This window comes from Hylobates moloch, unplaced genomic scaffold (genome assembly GCF_009828535.3).
Source record: "Hylobates moloch isolate HMO894 unplaced genomic scaffold, HMol_V3 SCAFFOLD_1, whole genome shotgun sequence".
Lineage (NCBI taxonomy): Eukaryota > Metazoa > Chordata > Mammalia > Primates > Hylobatidae > Hylobates > Hylobates moloch.
The window spans coordinates 72562949-72583834 of record NW_026652276.1 but is presented as its reverse complement, the minus strand read 5'-3'; the positions used below and the strand labels follow the sequence as shown (position 1 = coordinate 72583834).

Below are 20886 nucleotides of genomic sequence, written 5' to 3'. Positions count from 1 at the left end.
TTGAATGAGTGATTGGTGTAGGTAGCCCAGAAATCCTGTGTAAGATGTATAAGGCTTGTATTGAGTAATCCATAGGTCAGATTTATCAAATTTTCCTCAGAGAAGCCTTTTTACTAACCACTTGCATTCCTTCTACCTTTCTCCTCCATATAAATCACACACTGACATACATATGAATGTAGCTACTCAAAATACTCAGAGGCTCAGAACTTTAATTTTAGAGACATATTTTTAAGAATATTAATGCACCATAAACATTTATTGTGCTGCCAGTTGTATGCCAGGTGCTGTGCTAAACATATTTGCATGAATTATCCTATTTGGTAAACTTATTTATCTGATGGCCTTGTCATCAAGAGAAGAATGTCAGCAAATTAGGATATAAAAATATTCTTATTAAATTATTTTATTAAATACTTATATTCGTACGAATTTTCTTAGTGGACTCTCTGACATACCTTTAGAAAATTTGTGAACTGGTATTTCTAGATATTAAAGTACTTTTCATCTATAACAGTAAAATATTTTTGGATCTCTAAATGAAATACATTTTGTGGAAAAAAGTAATTATGAGGCATTTTCTTCCCTTTTTAAAGATTTTGATGGATCATCAAAATCTGTCAGAACATGTACTCTGCATGGTTTTATATCTGATTGAATTAGGACTGGAAAATTCTGCCGAAGAAGAATCAGATGAAGAGGTAAGTAGTTTTTTATAATTTAAAATTTTTAGATAGGCAGCCCCTATCTGGCTCCAACCAATTGTTGCCAAACCAGGCATGTTATACTTTTCCTAGTTAGGACCAATGCCTTAGGAAAATATATTTATGGATTCATCTTGAGGTGTATTTATGTTTTCATCAGACTCATAAGATCTCTTTTAAAGAACTACTAGAAAAGGCCCTTTGGGATCTTCAAATACATACAGGTTTTTAGGGCCTTCATTGATACATTAAATTCCATTATGGAATTATTGAATTTGAAATTTGTAATTCCTATCACAAAAATTAAGAAAAGTGTTTAATGCATTTTTGGTGTTATGCTAAGAAAATTGATTATTGGCAAACAGTTACCAGTAATCAATAAATAACCAGTAAAATTGAAGTTAGGACTTAGCTCCAAAAATTCTAATAATTTGATTAGGGATTATTTTTGAGTAGCAAATTCTTCCTGTAAAGGTTTGAAGGTAATGGCATGAATATTGTTATATGGGAGAATGTTTAAAGTACTTAAGAGTAAAAGTTGTTAATTTGTTTCAGGACTTCAGAAGTATTGTGTCCATAAAAGCAATTGTTACTACAAATTAATTTTACTAATGTGTAAGATTCTCCTCATCTCTTCCCTCCTAAATGACAAAATATAACACAGCATAATAATAGCAAAAACAAGTTAAAGAAACCACTTTGTAGTTCTTTGTAGTCCAAGTTGAATCAACATATGTTCTTTCATAGATTTTAAAAGGTTATAAAGATTCCTCTATGATTAGGTGATACCTTTGGTTGATTTTTCAGTTTCCTCCCAATTTGTCCAAATTAGCATTATTTGTATTACCAATGTGTGAAGATGAATATTCTGTAATGTTCAGTATTCTAGATTGAAAAATGCATTTAAAAATGTGTTTTAAATCGGGAATTTAGCTGATTCCATTGAACATACCCCTATTAGTATTGAGAAATTTATTCCTGCATTTTTTGTTTGAATTTGGTTTTATTATTTAAATTTATTCACTTTATAATTTGTGGATGAGACAATAAGGGATTCAGAATTATAACAGGCAGTGGATGATTTTTGGGGGCTTGTTACATCTCTGTTGTACCTTGGACCTGATGTGACAAGACTTGATATTCATTTTTTTTTTTATTTTAGGCATCAGTGGGTGGACCAGAACGTTGTCATGACAGCTGGTTTCCTGGCAGTAACTTAGTGTCAAACATGCGACACTTTATAAACTATGTTAGAGTAAGAGTTCCAGAGACTGCTCCTGAAGTAAAGAGAGACTCACCTGCAAGTACTAGCTCTGATAACTTGGGTTCTTTACAAGTAAGTGTAAACGTAAGAAAGAAAATAAGGAAAAGCTTTATGTTATGTGTGTTATGTTGGGATATACTGTTCCTATAATATCCAAAAGAAAAAAAAATGTGGTTGTAGATAACTTTAAATTGTCTTTTATTTCCTCTGATATATCTATGCAACTTCTACCTTACCAGTCTTTTCCCCTTAATCTGCCAGAGTTCACGACGGCCTAAAGTTCTTCACAGAGAGGTAGATGTGTATGATATTTTCATTAACTAGCAACATGGCTTTAACCGGAAATGGGGAAAAACCGCTTTGAAGTATTTGTGTGTGTATGGGTGTTTAATTAATATGGTTAAATGTAAAAGAAAGTTTCTTGGATTTATGTTTGTTTTTTTTTTTTTGACAAAGTGATTTAAGTTTAATATTAAAGAAAATTTATATTATTGAGCTTAAAAATAATACTGAGTATTTAATAGTGTATTTTTCTTATTAGTGTTCAAAGTATTTTGGACCAATTATAGGTAGCATATTTGAGTCTCTTTACAATCATCATTGCCACTGTATTACTAACATCTCAAAAATGACTTGGATATTTTCTAAATTAAAATAAATTTAATTGCTAGCAGCATGCTCATTTGCAAATAACTTTTTTTTTTGCTTCTATGGCAATTAACTTTGATAAGCCTATAAAGTCTTAAATTCTGTATATTATGGCTTTGGACTCATTTTGAAAATCAGCGCTCTCATTGCATGTAAGTTAATTTTTAAAAAGCAGTAATGAAAAATCTTGAAATGACATTATAAGTAACTAAACTTAAGCAGTTTTAGTCTCCACAACCTAGATTTTTGTGAGTAGAGAACATTGAGTCAGACATTTCTTATAGTAGAGTCTATTTGTAGGAGCTTTCTTGGTCTTTGACAACGTGTTTTTGCTGTAAGCAAAAACTGGAAACTCCATAAGAGGCTTTTGCCTCTAATGCTGGTAGAGAGTACTTTAAAAAACAGCTTGGATGTTAAAAAATAGTGTATACTGTCATTTAACTCACAAAAGCTCAACTGATATTAGAGCATCCTTTCTATGCTCGCTTTTAAAAAATCATTAAACTGACTCATATCTTAATTAAAAGATGTTTTCTAAGAGTCCTGGTACAGTTTGATTGCTTTAGCAAAAAAGCTTTTTAGGAGATAAATTATTGAGGAAAATACTTAGTTTAAAAAAAAAAAACTGTTCAAAAAACAAATCATAGTCCTTGACCCACAAACCAAAAAACAAATAAAAAACAAATCACAGTTTTAATTTCATATTAAAATTTAATAAAACAAATTTCATATTAAAATATGAAACAGTTTGATTTTTCATCCTTATATTTCAATTTAGTAACTTTAGGCATTTATGTTAGAATTTTCAAACTTTAAAGTTCCTTAAAAGTGAAATTAAATACTAGTTCAGATTTATTAGCTTAGAAATTTTTTTTTTAAAAACTAATTTATAATTTTCTTAACTGGAAACTGTAGCAGTCTTCCAGAAGTTAGTAAAGAGTACCCTATTCTTCATGAATGTTGACCAGAACACCTTTAAACTAAGGAATAATTTAGTTTATGATTCTCTTTAATATGACTGTAGATACTACTTAAGCTTTGCCTATTTTCAGAAGGTTGAAAAGGAGGTGTTACTGCTGATGATCTCCTCCTTACTACTGTTTCCAGATTGAGTGGGATTAAATATATTTGAGAGAGAGGTCAAGGGACAGATTTATTTAAAGAGCAAATCTATTGAATAAATCTTTGTATGAAACTGAGCATTCCCTTTGGAAAATATAGTACTAATATGGTTTTAAAATGATGCTAAATAACTTCTCTTGATTTTTCTTTGTTTCTCTTTTTTAATGGTAGAATTCTGGTACAGCTCAAGTTTTCAGTTTAGTAGCAGAACGTAGAAAGAAATTTCAGGAAATCATCAATCGCAGTAGCAGTGAAGCAAATCAGGTGGTTCGTCCCAAAACTTCAAGTAAATGGTCTGCTCCTGGTTCAGCTCCACAGTTAACTACAGCCATTTTGGAAATTAAAGAAAGCATATTGTCTTTGCTAATTAAACTTCACCACAAACTCTCAGGAAAACAAAACTCCTACTATCCTCCTTGGCTTGATGACATAGAAATTTTAATCCAACCAGAAATTCCTAAATACAGTCACGGAGATGGTATAACTGCCGTGGAAAGAATTTTACTAAAAGCTGCATCGCAAAGTAGAATGAACAAACGGATCATTGAAGAGATATGTAGAAAAGTGACCCCTCCTGTACCACCTAAAAAAGTCACTGCAGCAGAGAAGAAAACATTGGACAAAGAAGAAAGGTAATTTTTATCTTTAATGTTTTAAATGTGTGTATAGTTGAAAATTTGATATTTTCTTCCTTTTGGTCATTTGAGGATAATCACCTGGATGTTTAACAGGAACAGTCATAGCTGATTAGTTTGTAACATAAATGGAATGGAGCATAGTCAGTGCTTGTACATGTGATATATTGAGTTTATTGACGGACAGGTGAGACTTTCTGACCCCAATGTAAAATTACTACCTTAAACCTGTATGTCTCTTTGGAAAAATTGCTACTGCTTTTACTGCTGTAGGGATCTAATAATTCTCTTACTGTTAAAGTTGAACTGTTCAGCTTTAAATGAGAATAGAAAAAATATTTAAAATATTTCTCAAAATAAAAATCCAACTGCTTTAGTTTCTTTTGGTCTTTTCTAATCTTTATTAATATATGATTGCTGATTTTTAAACAGTGATGTTTTAAAACACATTCTGACTAACTTACGCTTCTAGCTTTTGGATCTTTAGGTTGCTTATAATTTGTTGTTAAATGATATTTATAAACTTTTTTTTCATCTTTTGACTTTCTTGAAAAAAAAGAATGGGATTTTTTTTTTTTTAATCTCAAGATATGTACTATGTTATGTGGGGTTTGTGGATCAAGGACTATGAGCATGGTTTGGTTCTTTTTTTCGGTGGTACATTGTTTGCCAGAAGAGTTGTGTTACTGTGCATTGTCATCAATTGTTTCCCAAGAGCCTTGTCAACATTGCTGACTGTGCTGTCATAAACATGACAAGGTGAATCTTGAGAGATTGAAACTCAGCATAATTGTCAAACTCTTGGAAAGGGTTCAGTGTTTATTAAAGAAAAAAAAAAGAGCATGCCTTCTAATGAGTATACATAGGCTAAAAGACCCAGGACATTTAAAAAAAAGATTTCAGATCAAATTCAAGATAGTCATTGCTCACTTCTCTGAGGTTATAAATAATATTCATTGTTTTAATTTCTTTATTATTTAAGACAAATTTGTCTACCAAAGCAACAATTATAGGAGAAGGGTACACATTTCCCCTTAGGGAGAGTCCAGAGAGATCACATCAATATTATCTTAATTTAAGAACCTAGGACCTAGGCCGGGTGCGGTGGCTCACACCTGTAATCCCAGCACTTTGGGAGGCCGAGGCGGGCGGATCACAAGGTCAGGAGATCGAGACCATCCTGGCTAACACGATGAAACCCCGTCTCTGCTAAAAATATAAAAAAATTAGCCGGGCATGGTGGCGGGCGCCTGTAGTCCCAGCTACTCGGAGAGGCTGAGGCAGGAGAATGGTGTGAACCCGGGAGGTGGAGCTTGCAGTGAGCCGAGATGGCGCCACTGCACTCCGGCCTGGGTGACAGAGCGAGGCGAGGCTCTGTCTCAAAAAAAAAAAAAAAAAAAAAAAGAACCTAGGACCTTTATCATCTCAATCTCTTTTGTATAGGTAAAAATCATTGTCAACAGAGTTATCTGGACTACTGTTGTGAGCAGTATGACTAATACATTATTTAGCAGTTTGAAGTGTAGTTTAGAGGTATTTTCTGGATAATTTCATCTTCTTAGTTACTTTTAAAATTAAATATAGGTAGTTATGGGTTAAATGATCAGTGGAAGCAAGCCTAAGATGGGTCTAACTCGATTGATCCATTTCTCATTCACTGGGTGTCAGTCAAGCAGTTTTCTAGACATATCTGTGTCCGGTGTTGGACTTTCTGACCACGAGGAATTGATACTATAATGGAGAGACAGACTGGTAAACAGATAGTTTGTTAGTAGTGTTAACATAGTGTAACAGATACTATATTAGGTACACAGGGTGTTAATGGGAGTAGTAGGACATAAGGCTAAGAAGGTAACCATATATCGTTAACTGGCATAGGGTATAAATGGTTACAAGGAAACTGTGGAAGGATTTTAAGTGAGGAATAATATATAGGATAATTACCTGAGGGTGGATTAGAGTGGGGTAAGAGTGGAAATTGGGAGAGCAAGCAACTTAGTCATCTAGTGGGGCTGGTGTGGTAAGGGTCTGAACTAAGACAGTGATGATAATAAAGAGAGGAGGAGATGTATATGAGATATTTAGCAGGTACAAGTTGTTAGACTCGGTCATCAGCTTGATGTGAGAAATGAGGGAGATGTCATGAATGGTGCCCTGATTTCTGACTTGGATAATGTTCCTTTTACCAAGATAATGGAGTATAGGAGGGGTCTCAGGCTCAGTAGTAAAACTGATCTGTTCAGTTCTGGACACTACTAAGTTTAAGAGGGACACCCAGGTGAAGATGTCCAGACAGATACAGGGTTTAAAACTTAAGGGAGAATTCTTAGAGCTACAGATTTGAGCACCTAGGTAGTAGTAAATCCTTGTATATGGGAGAAGGTATACAGTAAGAAAATGAGAAGACTTAATATAGAACTCAAGGGAAAAACATTAAAGGGAATGACTGAGGAAGGGGTACCTACAAAGGTGACTGATAAAGGGATGGCTGAGCAGAGTAAGAGAAAAACTGGAGTGAGTGGCATTAGAGAAGTCACAAGAGGAAGTTCAGAAAGCAAGAAACTTATCAAAATTGTTAAGTGCTACAGGAGTTCAATAAGATTGGCCATCCTGTTTGATTTGTTAGGAGGTCATCCTTTGGTACCTGTATAAGGAGCAATTTTAGTCACATATATAGTTTCACTACATCTCTGATGTAATTAAAAGTTTGTTGGGAGGCCGAGGCGAGTGGATCACGAGGTCAGGAGATGAAGACCATCCTGGCCAACATGGTGAAACCTCATCTCTACTAAAAATATAAAAATTATCTGGGCGTGGTTGCGTGTGCCTGGAGTCCCAGCTACTAGGGAGGCTGAGGCAGGAGAATTGCTTGAACCTGGGAGGTGGAGGTTGCAGTGAGCTGAGATCGCGCCACTGCAATCCAGCCTGGCGACAGAGTGAGACTCCATCTCAAAAAAAAAAGTTTGTTATAACAAATTTATATATGCAAAAGCCTATGGTAGATTAAGAATTTAGGAGAATTCCTAAATAGGAGTTATAAAGAACTAACAAAAAATTTGTTTCCATGGGAGAAAGGACATTCAGTAACATATAATTCAGATTACCATTCATTAAGTTTGAATTAGTAATAGCCTAGAATGTAATAAATCTACTGACAAAATTAGAAGGTTGAAAATGAGGTAAGATTGTTATTTTTGTTAATTAGTGGTCTCTCAGTGGTCAGATCCTTCTTTCTGTTATCTAATAGTATATCCTTTTATTTAGAAAGAAAATAAACAGTGAATCAAAATCTTTTTCTTGATTAAGGGAATTTTGTAATTATTACTAATAATGTGATACTGGAGGAAATAGTTTAGATGCTGCTTTTACAAAGGCCCTGATGCTATTGTAATAAATAATATTCTAAAAATTTTAAAGGCTTTCTTTGTGATAGGTTTTGTTTTCTTTGAACAGTGATGGTATTGACAAGGACTTGAAACTAATTTTGTAGCAGACAGCTAAGGATTAAGATGACTCTATTTGGATCTCACCGTGCTTCTCACATTTGTCTTTCCTCTGGTTTCGTTTTGGATTTTCATAATAAAGGCGGAACAGTTCATAAACACTTAATGAGGATCCATTTCCAAGTACCTCACCTTTAGACAAACTCGGCATCACTTTCATAATAGATTAACTTGATAGAAAACAAGATGCAAGCAGAAAACGTTAGATGGTTGTAATAAAATGCAGCTTCAATGTCTTTACCTCAGGAGTTAATGGAAAATTTTTGAGTTGTCCTGAATCTGCCAGAACTTGTATGTGTTCTTGTTAATGTTCTTTATTTACATTTATGCGCATTTAGAAAAGTAATAATCTCGATTAAGAAAACATTCATGACAATGACATCCCATTTCTGGTTAGTATAGAAACCTGCTATAGAAATGCATTTTAATATTAGTGTCAAGCAGTTACATTTGAGGTTTTCTTATGTTTAATAGATTTTTAAAAAGTACACTGTATGGACATATGTATTCTAATTGTAAATGTACATGTTTAAAGGTGAGCTGTAGAATGAGTGGCATTAATTAAAGAGGTATGGCAAAACTTACAGATTTACAAAATAGTGATTCAGAAGACCAAAAATGTAGTCTGTCAATGCTGTTGTTGCTCATAGCATTTTTGGAGGTCACTTAGAATGCTTTAAGCATCTAGAGCACATTTTTCTTTGCTTCCATTTCTTCCATTGTGACAAATATTTGTCCTTTGAGGATGGATTTAATTTTAGAAAGCTTTTTATTTTGAAGTAATCTTAAACTTACATAAATGATTCAGGAAGTTCTTTGTACCCTCAACTATCAGAATTAGCAGATTGATATGGTATTTGAGTATGATTAAACCTTTAGATCCCAAGTTTTGATAGTTGTCCCAATAATGTTTGGTTTAGTTTGCCTTCCCTTCCCTTCCCTTCCCTTCCCTTCCCTTCCCTTCCCTTCCCTCCCCTCCCCTCCCCTCCCCTCCCCCCCCCTCCCCTCCCCCCCCCTCCCCTTCCCTTTTTCTTTTCTTTCCTTTTCTTGAGACAGCGTCTTGCTCTGTCACTCAGGCTGGAGTGTAGTGGTATGATCATGGCTCACTGCAGCCTTGACCTCCTAGGCTCAAGTGATGCTCCCGCCTCAGCCTCCTGAACAGCTGGGACTACAGGTGTGTGCCACCATACCTGGCTAATTTTTAAAAATTATTTGTAGAGATGAGGTCTTGCTATGTTGCCCAGGCTGGTCTCAAACTCCTGGGCTCAAGTGATCCTCCCGCCTTAGCCCCACAAAGTGCTGTGATTACAGGCATGAGCCACTGCTCCTGGCCCCCAATAATATTTCTTTTGTTACTTTCTTTTTTTTTTTTTTTTCCGTTTTTGAGAGAGTCTCGCTCTGTCACCCAGGCTGGAGAGCAGTGGCGTGATCTCGGCTCACTGCAACCTCCGCCTCCTAGGTTCAAACAATTCTCTGCCTCAGCCTCCCGAGTAGCTGGGATTACAGGCACTTGCCACCACGCCGAGCTAATTTTTGTATTTTTAGTAGAGACAGGGTTTCACCATGTTGGCCAGGCTGGTCTTGAACTCCTGACCTTGTGATTCACCCTCTCGGCATCCCAAAGTGCTGGGATTACAGGCGTGAGGCACTGCGCCTAGCCAGTAATATTTCTTATAGCAGAAAGATCCAGTTCATAGTCACTCCTTGCATTTAATTGTCATGCCTCTTTGTTCTCCTTCAATATGGAAGTTTTTATTTTCATAACCTTGGCACTTTTAAAGATTAAGAAGCAGTAGTAGCATTGTAGAATATCCCTTAATTTGGGATTGTCTGTTTTCCCTTTATGTTTTGACTCAGTTTATACAACTTTGGCAGGAATGTCAATGAAGTGTTGCTGTTTTCTTTTCATTGTATCCCATAAGGTGTTATATGATTTCAATTTGTTTCATCACTGGTGATTAACTTTGATCATGTCTGCCAGACTTCTTCACAGTCAAATTACCTTTCCCACCCCACTTTACAATTAATACATAATTAGTGGAGAGATACTTTGAGATATTGCAATATCCCAATTCATATCAGCTTTATATTCATTTATTTTTATCAGTGTAGACTCATGGGTTCCTATTTTATTTTATGGGTTATAATCTCATATGCTCGTTATTAATTTTGGTGCTCAAATTATTACAGATTTGGCCACTAGGAGTCATGTCAAGCTGGTTTCCGGGTCCTTTTGTTCTATCCCCATCATTCTTTGAGCATATTCCTATTTTCTGGGGCAATAAGATGTTCCAGGCTTGGCCAGGTGTCGTGGCTCACACCTGTAATCCCAGCACTTTGGGAGGCTGAGGCGGGCAGGTCACCTGAGGTCAGGAGTTCGAGATCAGCCTGGCCAATGTGGAGAAACCCCATCTCTACTAAAAATACAAAAATTAGTCGGGCATGGTGGCGTGTGCCTGTAATCCCAGCTACTCAGGAGGCTGAAGCACAAGAATTGCTTGAACCTGGGAGGCAGAGGTTGCAGTGACCCTAGATCGTGCCACTGCACTCCAGCCTGGGCGATAGAGTGAGACTCCATCTCAAAAAAAAAAAAAAAAAAAAAAAAGATGTTGCAGGCTTATCCTGTACTTGGAGTCAGCCATTTCTCCAAGGAGTCCTGGTTGCTTTTAGGAGAGAATGGTATTTAGAAACCCCAGTCCATGTGTTTAATGAAGTATAGCTGTCTCAGGGCCTCTTAGGACACAGCTGGGGAAAATTGTGTGTGTGTTTCTTTGTTTGTCTGTGTTTGTGTTGGAAGGTAGTATGAGAGAGGAAGGGAGAAATTTATATTTAGTTTTATGTCTGCCTTTATGTACTGAAAACTGTGAGTTCACTCTGATACTTTCAATTTCAATCCATCCCTCTAGGAGTCATTCTTGTTTTCTCTCTTTCCGTATTTGTAACTCTGTAACTCTCTACTTCCACAGTGAGATACCTGACACCTATAACTCTCTCTCTCTCTCTATCTATCTAGATAGATATATTTAACTTTTTTAGTTAAAAAATTTCATATATTTAACTAAAGTTAAATATATATATAAATTTTACAAAAATCAACTCCCTTATATATAACTGCTTTCTTCTAATCTTTTACCACACAAATGCCCTCCCGTGCCAGGTTGTCGAGTCCTGACACTCTGTGCTGGGACACGTTCAGAAAGGGAAGAGAGGGGACGGGTAGATTTAATTTTTTGAAATGAAAACATCATTGAGAGTTAACTTTGATGAATAAGTTGAGTGATCAACCTGGATAATAATAATTTGGCTCAAAAACAGTATAAGAGAATTGTTGTTATAAAATAATAAGGCGAGTTTGTGTGGATCCTAAATTATCTGTAAATGTTAGAAAAGGAGTGTTAACAATTTTTTGAATATTATTGGCAAAAATATGTAACTTCTCATGGTAAAGTGGACCACAGAACTTGACTTTATAGTTGCTCCTGATTATCCCCACTAATTTCATGGGAGCAAATGTGTGGATAATTTAAAAATTACTGTATTTCATTCTTCTGAATTTTATATGTTATATCCTTGAATCATATCAGATTAATAGAAAAACACTTTTAGGTTTCCCATAACAATGATTGCATAGACTCTCAGTTTAACATAATGCTTTGACTTCTGTACTGTACAGATATAATAAATGGTCATTAAAGAAACTAATGTAGTATACTCTGTCCATTATGTTCTCATTTCTTCTGTATTATGGGCATGACACAAAGGACATCAGTTCCTCTTTGAGTTTTGTTCAAGTAAAAAGTTTATCTCTTCCGTGAACTAACATATAATTTACCTTTTCTAACCTTTCATTTTTTCTTCTTCCTCTCCTTCACTTCTTGTTTAAATTATTAATTTAACCTTTCCTTACTGGCAGTGAAACTTTATGCTTAGTAGTATTGTTAGCATCACATAATCTGAAGAAACTTGTCTCCTTTCTTTATTAGTTGACTTATTTTCCTATTCTTATGTTATGGTAACACTGTATTGGTGGATTTTTTTTGGCAACCAGTTGCAATTAAAATATTCTTTGGATGTCCATCAATGATAGACTGGATTAAGAAAATGTGGCACATATACACCGTGGAATACTATGCAGCCACAAAAAAGGATGAGTTCATGTCCTTTGTAGGGACATGGATGAAGCTGGAAACCATCATTCTCAGCAAACTGTCACAAGGACAAAAAACCAAACACCGCATGTTCTCACTCATAGGTGGGAATTGAACAATGAGAACACTTGGACACAGGAAGGGGAACATCACACACTGGGGCCTGTCATGGGATTGGGGGAGGGGGAGGGAAAGCATTAGGAGATATACCTAATGTAAATGACGAGTTAATGGGTGCAGCACACATGTATACATATGTAAGAAACCTGTACGTTGTGCACATGTACCCTAGAACTTAAAGTATAGTAAAAAAGAATTAGTAAGCTGTTAAGCTACAAAAAGAAAAAAAAAATTCTTTGGAAGTAGATAAGGCATACATAATAAATATAATATAGTGAATTAATCCAAGGGAATATTTAGGGCTTTGTAATACAGTTTTATTCTTATGTTGTGTTTGAGACTCCTTCACATTCTTTTACTTTATACGAAATAAACCGAACTTGAAATATGTCCTAGTAGAAACAGGGAAACTAATTGGCTTCTGTTCATTCTCTGTTAGGAGAGACCTATTCTTAGGGTAACAGTAAATACGACTATTCTTATCTTTTAGACTTTGTTTATACCTAAACATCATAGCTTCTTCTAGCGATCAGTTTACTGTTATTTGTGCCTGGGGTTAAATTGTTAGTCTTTTGCTAAAAAAGATGTTCTTGCTTTTGCTACCTTCTGACGTATACTTAGGAACTTGTGTTATTGGAAATCCAAATATTCTACCTACCTTAATTATTATTTCACATTTTAAAGTACATTTTGGCTTTTATTTTTATCTGTTAAGCCAGTTGAGTTTGTAACCTTTTAAAATTAGTAGAATCCTTTTAAGGACAATCAAATATTAGAAGAAATTTAATACATAATACAGAAAATAGATTGTTCCCACCTGTGTGCCAGGGGCTTTTCATACATTATATACTCCTGAAATATAGTAGCTAGGACTTAAGCACATCTGATACTTACAACTTTATTTCTGTTTAATCTAGGCGACAGAAGGCTAGAGAGAGGCAGCAGAAATTGCTTGCGGAGTTTGCTTCTCGACAGAAAAGCTTTATGGAAACTGCAATGGATGTTGGTAAGTCAAAATTATTAGTTTAGAACTCTCATAATTATACTTATTACTTTAGGGATGATGTAGTCCAATCTTTTACTAATTTAAAACATTACAGACTTATGATTTCTAGTGTTTGTTTGGTCTTTAAACAATATAGTGATGGAAGATCAGACTTTTATTATAGACTTTTATTATATTCTGTTGTTAGTAGCTGTAATTGTTAGGAAGTTCTTCCTGATGGTAGCAATGTAGTATGCTCCTTTTGTTCTCTTCTTTTAAACGGTCTTTATATTTGTGAGATCCATCAATATACATTTAGTTATCTTGATCTTTTTCTGTGAAATTATCTTAAAATCCTTAAAATAGTTGCAAATGCTTCTAGTGCCTCTTCCTGGTACCCCTTCATTATTTCTTAAAATCAGGTGAACTTCTCATTTCCATTAAGATTAGCATTAGAATTTATACAGTGAGAGAGGATACCATGTTTCTGTATGATAGTAGCCTTTTACACACATTGGAGAAATAGATTAAATCTCAGTGTCAGTCTGTAGTTAACCAGGATATTCCCTTCCCTGACTATTTCTTCCATTCCAGCAATTTTTTTCTTTAATTTTTAGAAAAAATTACGGAAAGAAAATAAAGTCATGTATTTAGTTAAAATACACACATATATGCATTCAGGCATGCATGTACATTTTCATGCATTTTTGTTTACCTAAACACATAACCAACTTCCTGAAGAAATGTATAGAGATTAGTTCAGATTTAGCCTAATGGGTTCTAAACCACCAAGTGTAGTTAATGTTCAGGATATAACTTTGACAGAAGGAATACTGATTGAGTACCCCAATCTGAAAATCTGAAAATCTGAAATCTAAAATGTGCCAAAATCCAAAACTTTCTGAGCATTGACTTTCCACTTGTGGCATTATGCCACAAGTAGAAAGTTTTTGACTTAAGATTCGTCTTTTGAATTCCTTTTCTGGCCATTTGTTGATTTCCTTTTCATTTGGGTCTGTTGCTAGAGAGCTATGAAGTTCAAAATCTCTATTAGGTTTTTCCAGAGGGACAGAAATGGTAGGATATGTATATATGAAAGGGAGTTTACTAGGGAGAATTGGCTTACATAATTACAAAGATGACATCCCATGATCGGCCATCTGCAAGCTGGGGGATGAGAAAAGCTAGTACCATGGTTCATTCCAAGTCTAAAACCCTCAAAACCAGTGAAGCTGAAAGTACAGTACCTGGTCTGAGGCTGAAGGCCGAAAACCCCCAAGAGGCCATTGTTACAGGTCTGAAAGACCAAAGGCCAATTTTTCCATTTCTTTTAGGTTTTCCAGTTGGTTGGCATATAGTTGTGGCATGATGCCACAAGTGGAAAGTTTCACACTTGACCTCTTGTGATGGGTTGCAGTCAAAACTATATTTCATTTACAAAATTATTTAAAATGTTGCATAAGGCTGGGTGCGGTGGCTCACATCTGTAATCCCAGCACTTTGGGAGGCCAAGGTGGGCGGATCACTTGAGGTCAGGAGTTTGAGACCTTCCAACATGGTGAAACCTGTCTCTACTAAAAATACAAAAAAATTAGCTGGGCATGGTGGTGCACACCTGTAATCCCAGCTACTTGGGAGGCTGAGGCAGGAGAATTGCTTGAACCAGGAGACAGGTTTCAGTGAGCCAAGATCGTGCCATTGCACTGCAGCCTGGGTGACAAGAGCAAAAAAAAAAAAAAAAAAAAAAAAGGTTGTGTAGAATCACTGTAGCCTGTATGTATAAAGTGTATATGAAACATAAATGAATTTTGTGTTTAGACTTGGGTTCCAGCCCCAAGGTATCTCATTATATCTATGTAAATATTCAGAAATCTGAAAAAATCTGAAATCTGAAACACTAATGGTCCTAAGCATTTCAGATAAGGGATACTTAACCTGTACTGAAATTCTGTTTATGGAATTTATTTAGCATCAGTTGACTTTATCATGTGAAAGAAGAGGGTTTAGTTTATTGACACTACTTTCCCTTTCTCTCTTCTTTCCAAAAATTGATAATTCTATTTTTGTTTTTTTACATGTTTAATTACAATATTTACATATCGTTCTATTGTAGTAGTCAGTATCTTGATACCACTTCATATAAAATGAACTAATAAGCACCCCATCCTTCTTTCCTCTTTTACCTCCTGCCTTTTTTCAGATGCTTTTAAACTTTTAAATTCTCAAAGTTGCTGACATTTTGTTTTGCAGTCACATTAATGTCTTCCATATGAAGACATTAAAACAATGAAGAGTTTGTATTAGTATGACTTTTTGAATGCTGTTGAGTACAAGGCTAGATAATGTGCTACATAATGGTTCTACATCGACTATTTTTGATCTGGTGGCCCAACTCCTGGACCCCTTCAAAGAGACTATCTTTAGTACATAGCCTCTTTTCTTCCAGTCCCTTGATTGCTAAACCCATACCACCTTTTATTTGTTTCTGTATGGACCATGACTTTGTTATGTTGCCTTTTGTTTTCCCTGAAGTTCCCCAACTGTCTTTTTAAAATTTTATTTTAAAAATTTTATTGTAGCAAGAACCAATGTGCCTTTATGATATCTCTATTATTCTACCTACTCAATCATACAGTAGTCTTTTGCATGGAATTCTTTTCCAATGGACCAATTCTTTTCCAGTCTGGTCCATTTGTTCTCCAGGCATGCTTATAGCTATTACCTTAGGATTTTCCCCTTTTGGGATTGATAATAGAGATTCTTGCATATTAATATCATCTTTTTTTAAAATCTTATTTTATTGGGGTGCCAATTCAAGTATATTCTTTTTTTTTTCTTTTTTTCTTTTTTAAGAGACAAGTTATTGCTATGTTACCCAGGCTGGATTTGAACTCCTGAGCTCAAGCAGTCCTCCCACCTCAGCCTACCTAGTATCTGGGACTATAGACATGCACCACCATGCCTGACTCAGATCTTAATAATGCATGTTTGGTAGCTAAACCGTCTGATTCTTTATTTCTGGAAGGGACTTTAGTCTACTCTCACACTTGATTGTTCATTTAGATGGATATAGAATTCCAGGTTGATAAACATTTTCTGTCACAACTTTACAACTGAAGGCATTGCCCCTTTGTCTTTTACCATTCATTTGATAAAAAGTCTGGTGGTAATCTAATTTTTACACCTTTGTAGGTGAGCATTTTTTCCTTTCCCGTGACACATTTGTTATTATCTGATCCTTAGAGATCTGAAGTTTTATCATTTGTATCTGTGAGATCTTTTCCTGTCCTCCTTAGTGCCTAATGAGCCTTTTCAGTATGAAAATTCATATCTCTGAAACTATGAGAATTTTTTTCCCATGATTTTTTTTTTTTTTTTGATAACTGGCATAGTCATCCTCCGAGATGGTTCTGAATGATCCCTGTCTCCTGGTCCTGATGCCCTGTGTAGTCTTCTACATTGATGTGCATGACCTATAGAATATGGCAGAAGTGAAGGTATATTGTTTCTCATATTAGGTAATGAAAGACATTATGGCTTCTGTCTTTGTTACTTTCTGTCTCTCTTGGATTACTCATTCTGGTGGAAGCCAGCTGCCATGTCATGAGTATCCCTGTGGAGGCCCATGTGAGTGAGGAACTGAGGCTTCTTGCCCCAACAGTCATGTGGGTGAGCTTGGTTGTGAAACTTCCTGTCCCAGTTAAGCCTTTATTTAATTTTGTTATTTTTTTCTTAAAAAAATTTTTTTTTAATTAAAGAGACAAGGTCTCTCTGTATTGCTCAGGCTGGTCTGGCCTCAAAGCAATCCTTCTGCCTCGGCCTCCCAAAGTCCAGGATTACAGGTGTGAGCTACTGCACCTGGTGCCAGTTAAGCCTTTAAATGACTGCAGGTTTGACAGCAATTTCAGGAGAGCTCCTTAGCCAGAACCATACCACTAAGCTGCTCCCAGATGCCTGACCCTCAGAAACTGTTTGAGATCATTCTTTTTAAGCCACTGAGCATCAGGGTATTTTGTTATACAGCAATACTTTCCTTCTTACATTTTATTCTTTTTTGGGACTTGTAATTGGATGTTGGATCTCCTAGATTGATCTTTTAATTTTTTAATGTGTTTTATCTTTTATATCATTTGTTCTTTTTGTTTTACATACATAGAGATTTCCTCTCTTCAGTATCTTGTTCTTACCATGTGTATAGAATTTTCTCTAAAAATCTTTCTGAATGAGTTTAGGGTGTTTCTTTTTTTTCTTTATCTGTTTCTCTAAATTATCCTTCTAAATTGCTTGAAAAACTTATGTTAGTCTTTCATGTTGCTAGGTTTCCTCATTTGCCTGATGATTCCTGATTGTCCTGGAGAGGTGGTCTGGGTAGCTCATGTGGGTTTATTTTACTGAGGTGTGAAGAGGTTTGGTCCTAGTAATTGTCTCTAGTCTGTGTACATAGGTAAGGTGTGTTGACTGTCAGATTTGGATTAGGGTTGGGAGAAGGGCCGACTGCTCTAGGTCAGAGTGCCTAGATGCTAACATTCACATTAGAAGCCCAGTTTTCTCTAAGCTGCTTGTTCAGTTTCTCTGGATAAGAATAGGCTGGTTTTTGTTGTTGTGGATGATCCGTTTTTTCTGTGAGGTAAATGCCAAGCCCCCTGGATGCTCTGTTTAGTCAGAGTTGGGGAAGGAATTGGGGTGCTATGTAGTGAAGTCTATATACAGTCCTTCAAATAATTATTCTGTTTTCAGAGTCATTTTATACTTATGGCTCCTGTCTTCTGCCTCATGTGCTGATTCTGAGCCCAGAGTTGACATTCTAATGGATAGATCAATTCTTCCTTTTCTGGATAGATCAGTTCTTCCTTTTCTGTAACTTTCTGATATCACATGTCTTTTCTCTGTCATCATGTCTCTGTCTCCTCCAGTCTCAGAAATGTTACTGACATCTCCTATTTGCTGGTGAAATTCTCTCCTACCACTTCATCCTTTTTCTATATTCTGTGGGAATATTTCTTCGTTTTTTTTTGTATCTTTATTTCAGTGGGATTTTTTTTAAAAAGAATGAGTGACAAAAGCAGATATTTAGCCTGTAATCTTGAATTAAATACTTAATATGTATTATTGCAGTGTATAAAGTTAATTTTTTAATAAGAAAAGCACTAAATTTTTTATTAAAAGTTAGAAAACACAAATAATAAAAAATAAGAAATAATATATTTTTACTACCAGATTTCCTAACCTAGGTTATATCCTTACAAGACTTTTTCTAAGTACATATGCATATAAATGCATTTTTTACCAAAATGAGGTTTTACAATGCTATTTTTTTCTTATGAAAAATTCCAGAGAAAAACTGACAGAATAGTGTTGTGAAAGCCCATATACCAATCTAACCATCACCTTAGTAACATTGTCCTGTATTTGTTCTCTTGCTTTCTCTCTACTAAATGAAGTAAGCTGTAGACCTTACTGCTAAATACTTTTAACATGCATGCCTTAGGATTGAGAATCTTCTCTTACACAATCACAGTACATCATACCTAAGAAAATTACTTTCCTACAAAACAAAGAAAATAGCTTCAAAATATCTAACTCAGTACTATGTTAAACAATGAAATTATTGAATAAAACTTTTAAATTTCTTAAATTTAAAAAGTTTAAAAAGTATAACAAATTTTAAATTGTTTACAGATTATTTTGTCCTCATTGCATCCCACTGAAGATATATAGTCAAAGTTTTGTGCTCTTAAGTTACTTAAGAGCAGTCCTTTTTTTGTCAGGTGATGTAACTAGTCTGATGTACAGTTTTAGTTCACCCATGTCAGTATGTTTGCAATTTTAAGAACTAAGAAAAAAAGCTTAATTAATACTTTAAGAAATTGTTTTTATTTGCTACTTTCCACTCACAAGTGAGACAAAACAAAAACAATTTTCTGAGGAATCAATTAAGCAACGTACCCAGAGCAGATTGGGTGGTATTACCTTGAATAAGAGAATGGTCACCTTATCCTCTGAGGAAACTGGAGGGAAGGAGGACAGAATGGATGGAGATAGAGGTAAGTTCCACTGGCTTTAAGGGAAATGGGAACCTCAGGCAGATCACCTTTGATTGCTTTAGTTTTCAGGGTTAGGTAAAAGGTGAGTTCTGCTAGGTGAAAAAGAATGTGACCTGAAGTTTGGAATTGCTGAGGAGAGTGGGAGACATTGGTCATGAAAGCTGACTATAAATAAAGATTGATAAACAATGCTTACAGCTCAATTATAGTCAAGATCATAGATTTGAATGTCATAAGTGCAAAGTTATTGACTCCATGTCCTAATTTTTGGAAGGTTTGACCTCTTTTGGCAGTAGCCAGGGTACAGGAAGAACAATTGAGGGATCAGGCAAATATGATTGCTAGCAAACAGAGGCAGTTCACAGAAGTCTTCAGGATAATGAGCTCTACTTTCTCCCAGTCTCGGTTCTTGCATGCTGCAGTGGTGACAGGTGAGGCAATAAAGATTTATGGGCATTTCATTTGTTTATGTTGGCCATGGCCACACCACTAGGATTCCGGATCACACTGATTCTGTATTCCCTTTATTTGTAACAGTCTCTTTCTAAAGATATCTGACCCCAAAAAGCCTGTTTGAGACCCCATTTTCACCCACTGCTCAAGATAAAACTTGCAAAGTCACATGTTGTTCTGCTTTTAATGACTATTTACATGTCACTTTTTGTACTATAGTATTATTAACATATGAAGCAGGGCCTATACCTGAAGTACTATTAATACTTGGCAGCAATACTGATACAATTTAACCTTAGCCAAATCCTCTCCCTCATTTGTCAAATTCCTTTTTTTTTTTTGTCTTATTTCATATCTGTGTTGTAAGGACGTAAATAATCTGTATAGTAATATCTCCTTATCACTGGGGATCTGTTCCAAGGCCCCCAGAGGATGGCTGAAACTAACCATGGGTAGTATCAAACCCCATATATACTGTTCTTTCCTATACATGATAAAGTTTATAAATTAAGCACAGTAAGAGATTAGCAACACAATAATAAAATAGAACAATTACAACAGTATGCCAGCATCACTGCTCTTATACTTGGGGCCATTATTAAGTAAAATAAGGGTTACTTGAACACAAGCATTGGGATATTACAGCAGTTGGTCTGATAACAGAAATGGATATGCTGGACAAAGGGATGATTCACATCCTGGACAGGACCAAATGGGACAGTATCAGATTTCATCATACTACTCAAGATGGTGCATAGTTTAAAATTTTTGAATTGTTTATTTCTGAAATTTTCCATTTAATATTTTCTGACCATGGTTGACCACAGGTAACTGAAACCATGGAAAGTGAAATCCAAGATAAGGGGAGACTACTGTAGTTGCTTCTTTTTATTGTGTCTATATCTTTGTATGTAACAAAAATTCTAGTGTAGAAGCATAACATACAAAATACTTCAAATTTATGACAGAGTATGTTATAAATCCTCTAATCAAATACAGTACGTTATTAGGTAGTTTAAGTATGAAAACTTTTCTCTCTGAATACAACACATTTCTACTGTGATTAGCACTCTTGCCTATCTGTTTAATGCGTTTCTTTAGTTACCAAGTTTCCTACATGAAGAGGCAGTATTACTTCTGCATTTCCTTTCATCCTTCTTTCTTGATCATTATCCTCCCCCCCACCTTTTAAAATTTTTACTAGCCATCTAGGTGTGGGAGTCAAGGTGTTAGATTATAACCTTGATCCATTAAGATTTG

The 20886-nt window shown here is 35.3% G+C and overlaps 1 protein-coding gene across 4 annotated transcripts in view; it reads left to right on the top strand.

Moving 5' to 3' along the window:
* UBR3 (ubiquitin protein ligase E3 component n-recognin 3) overlaps positions 1-20886 on the top strand; it is a 270447-nt gene that overhangs the window by 131656 nt on the left and 117905 nt on the right. For all 4 annotated transcript variants that reach the window (XM_058441285.1, XM_058441287.1, XM_058441284.1 and 1 more), the window contains 4 exons: positions 597-701; positions 1867-2040; positions 3910-4370; positions 13062-13150. In XM_058441285.1, coding sequence (XP_058297268.1) covers positions 597-701; positions 1867-2040; positions 3910-4370; positions 13062-13150 — 829 coding nt within the window. The remainder of the gene's footprint in view (positions 1-596; positions 702-1866; positions 2041-3909; positions 4371-13061; positions 13151-20886) is intronic.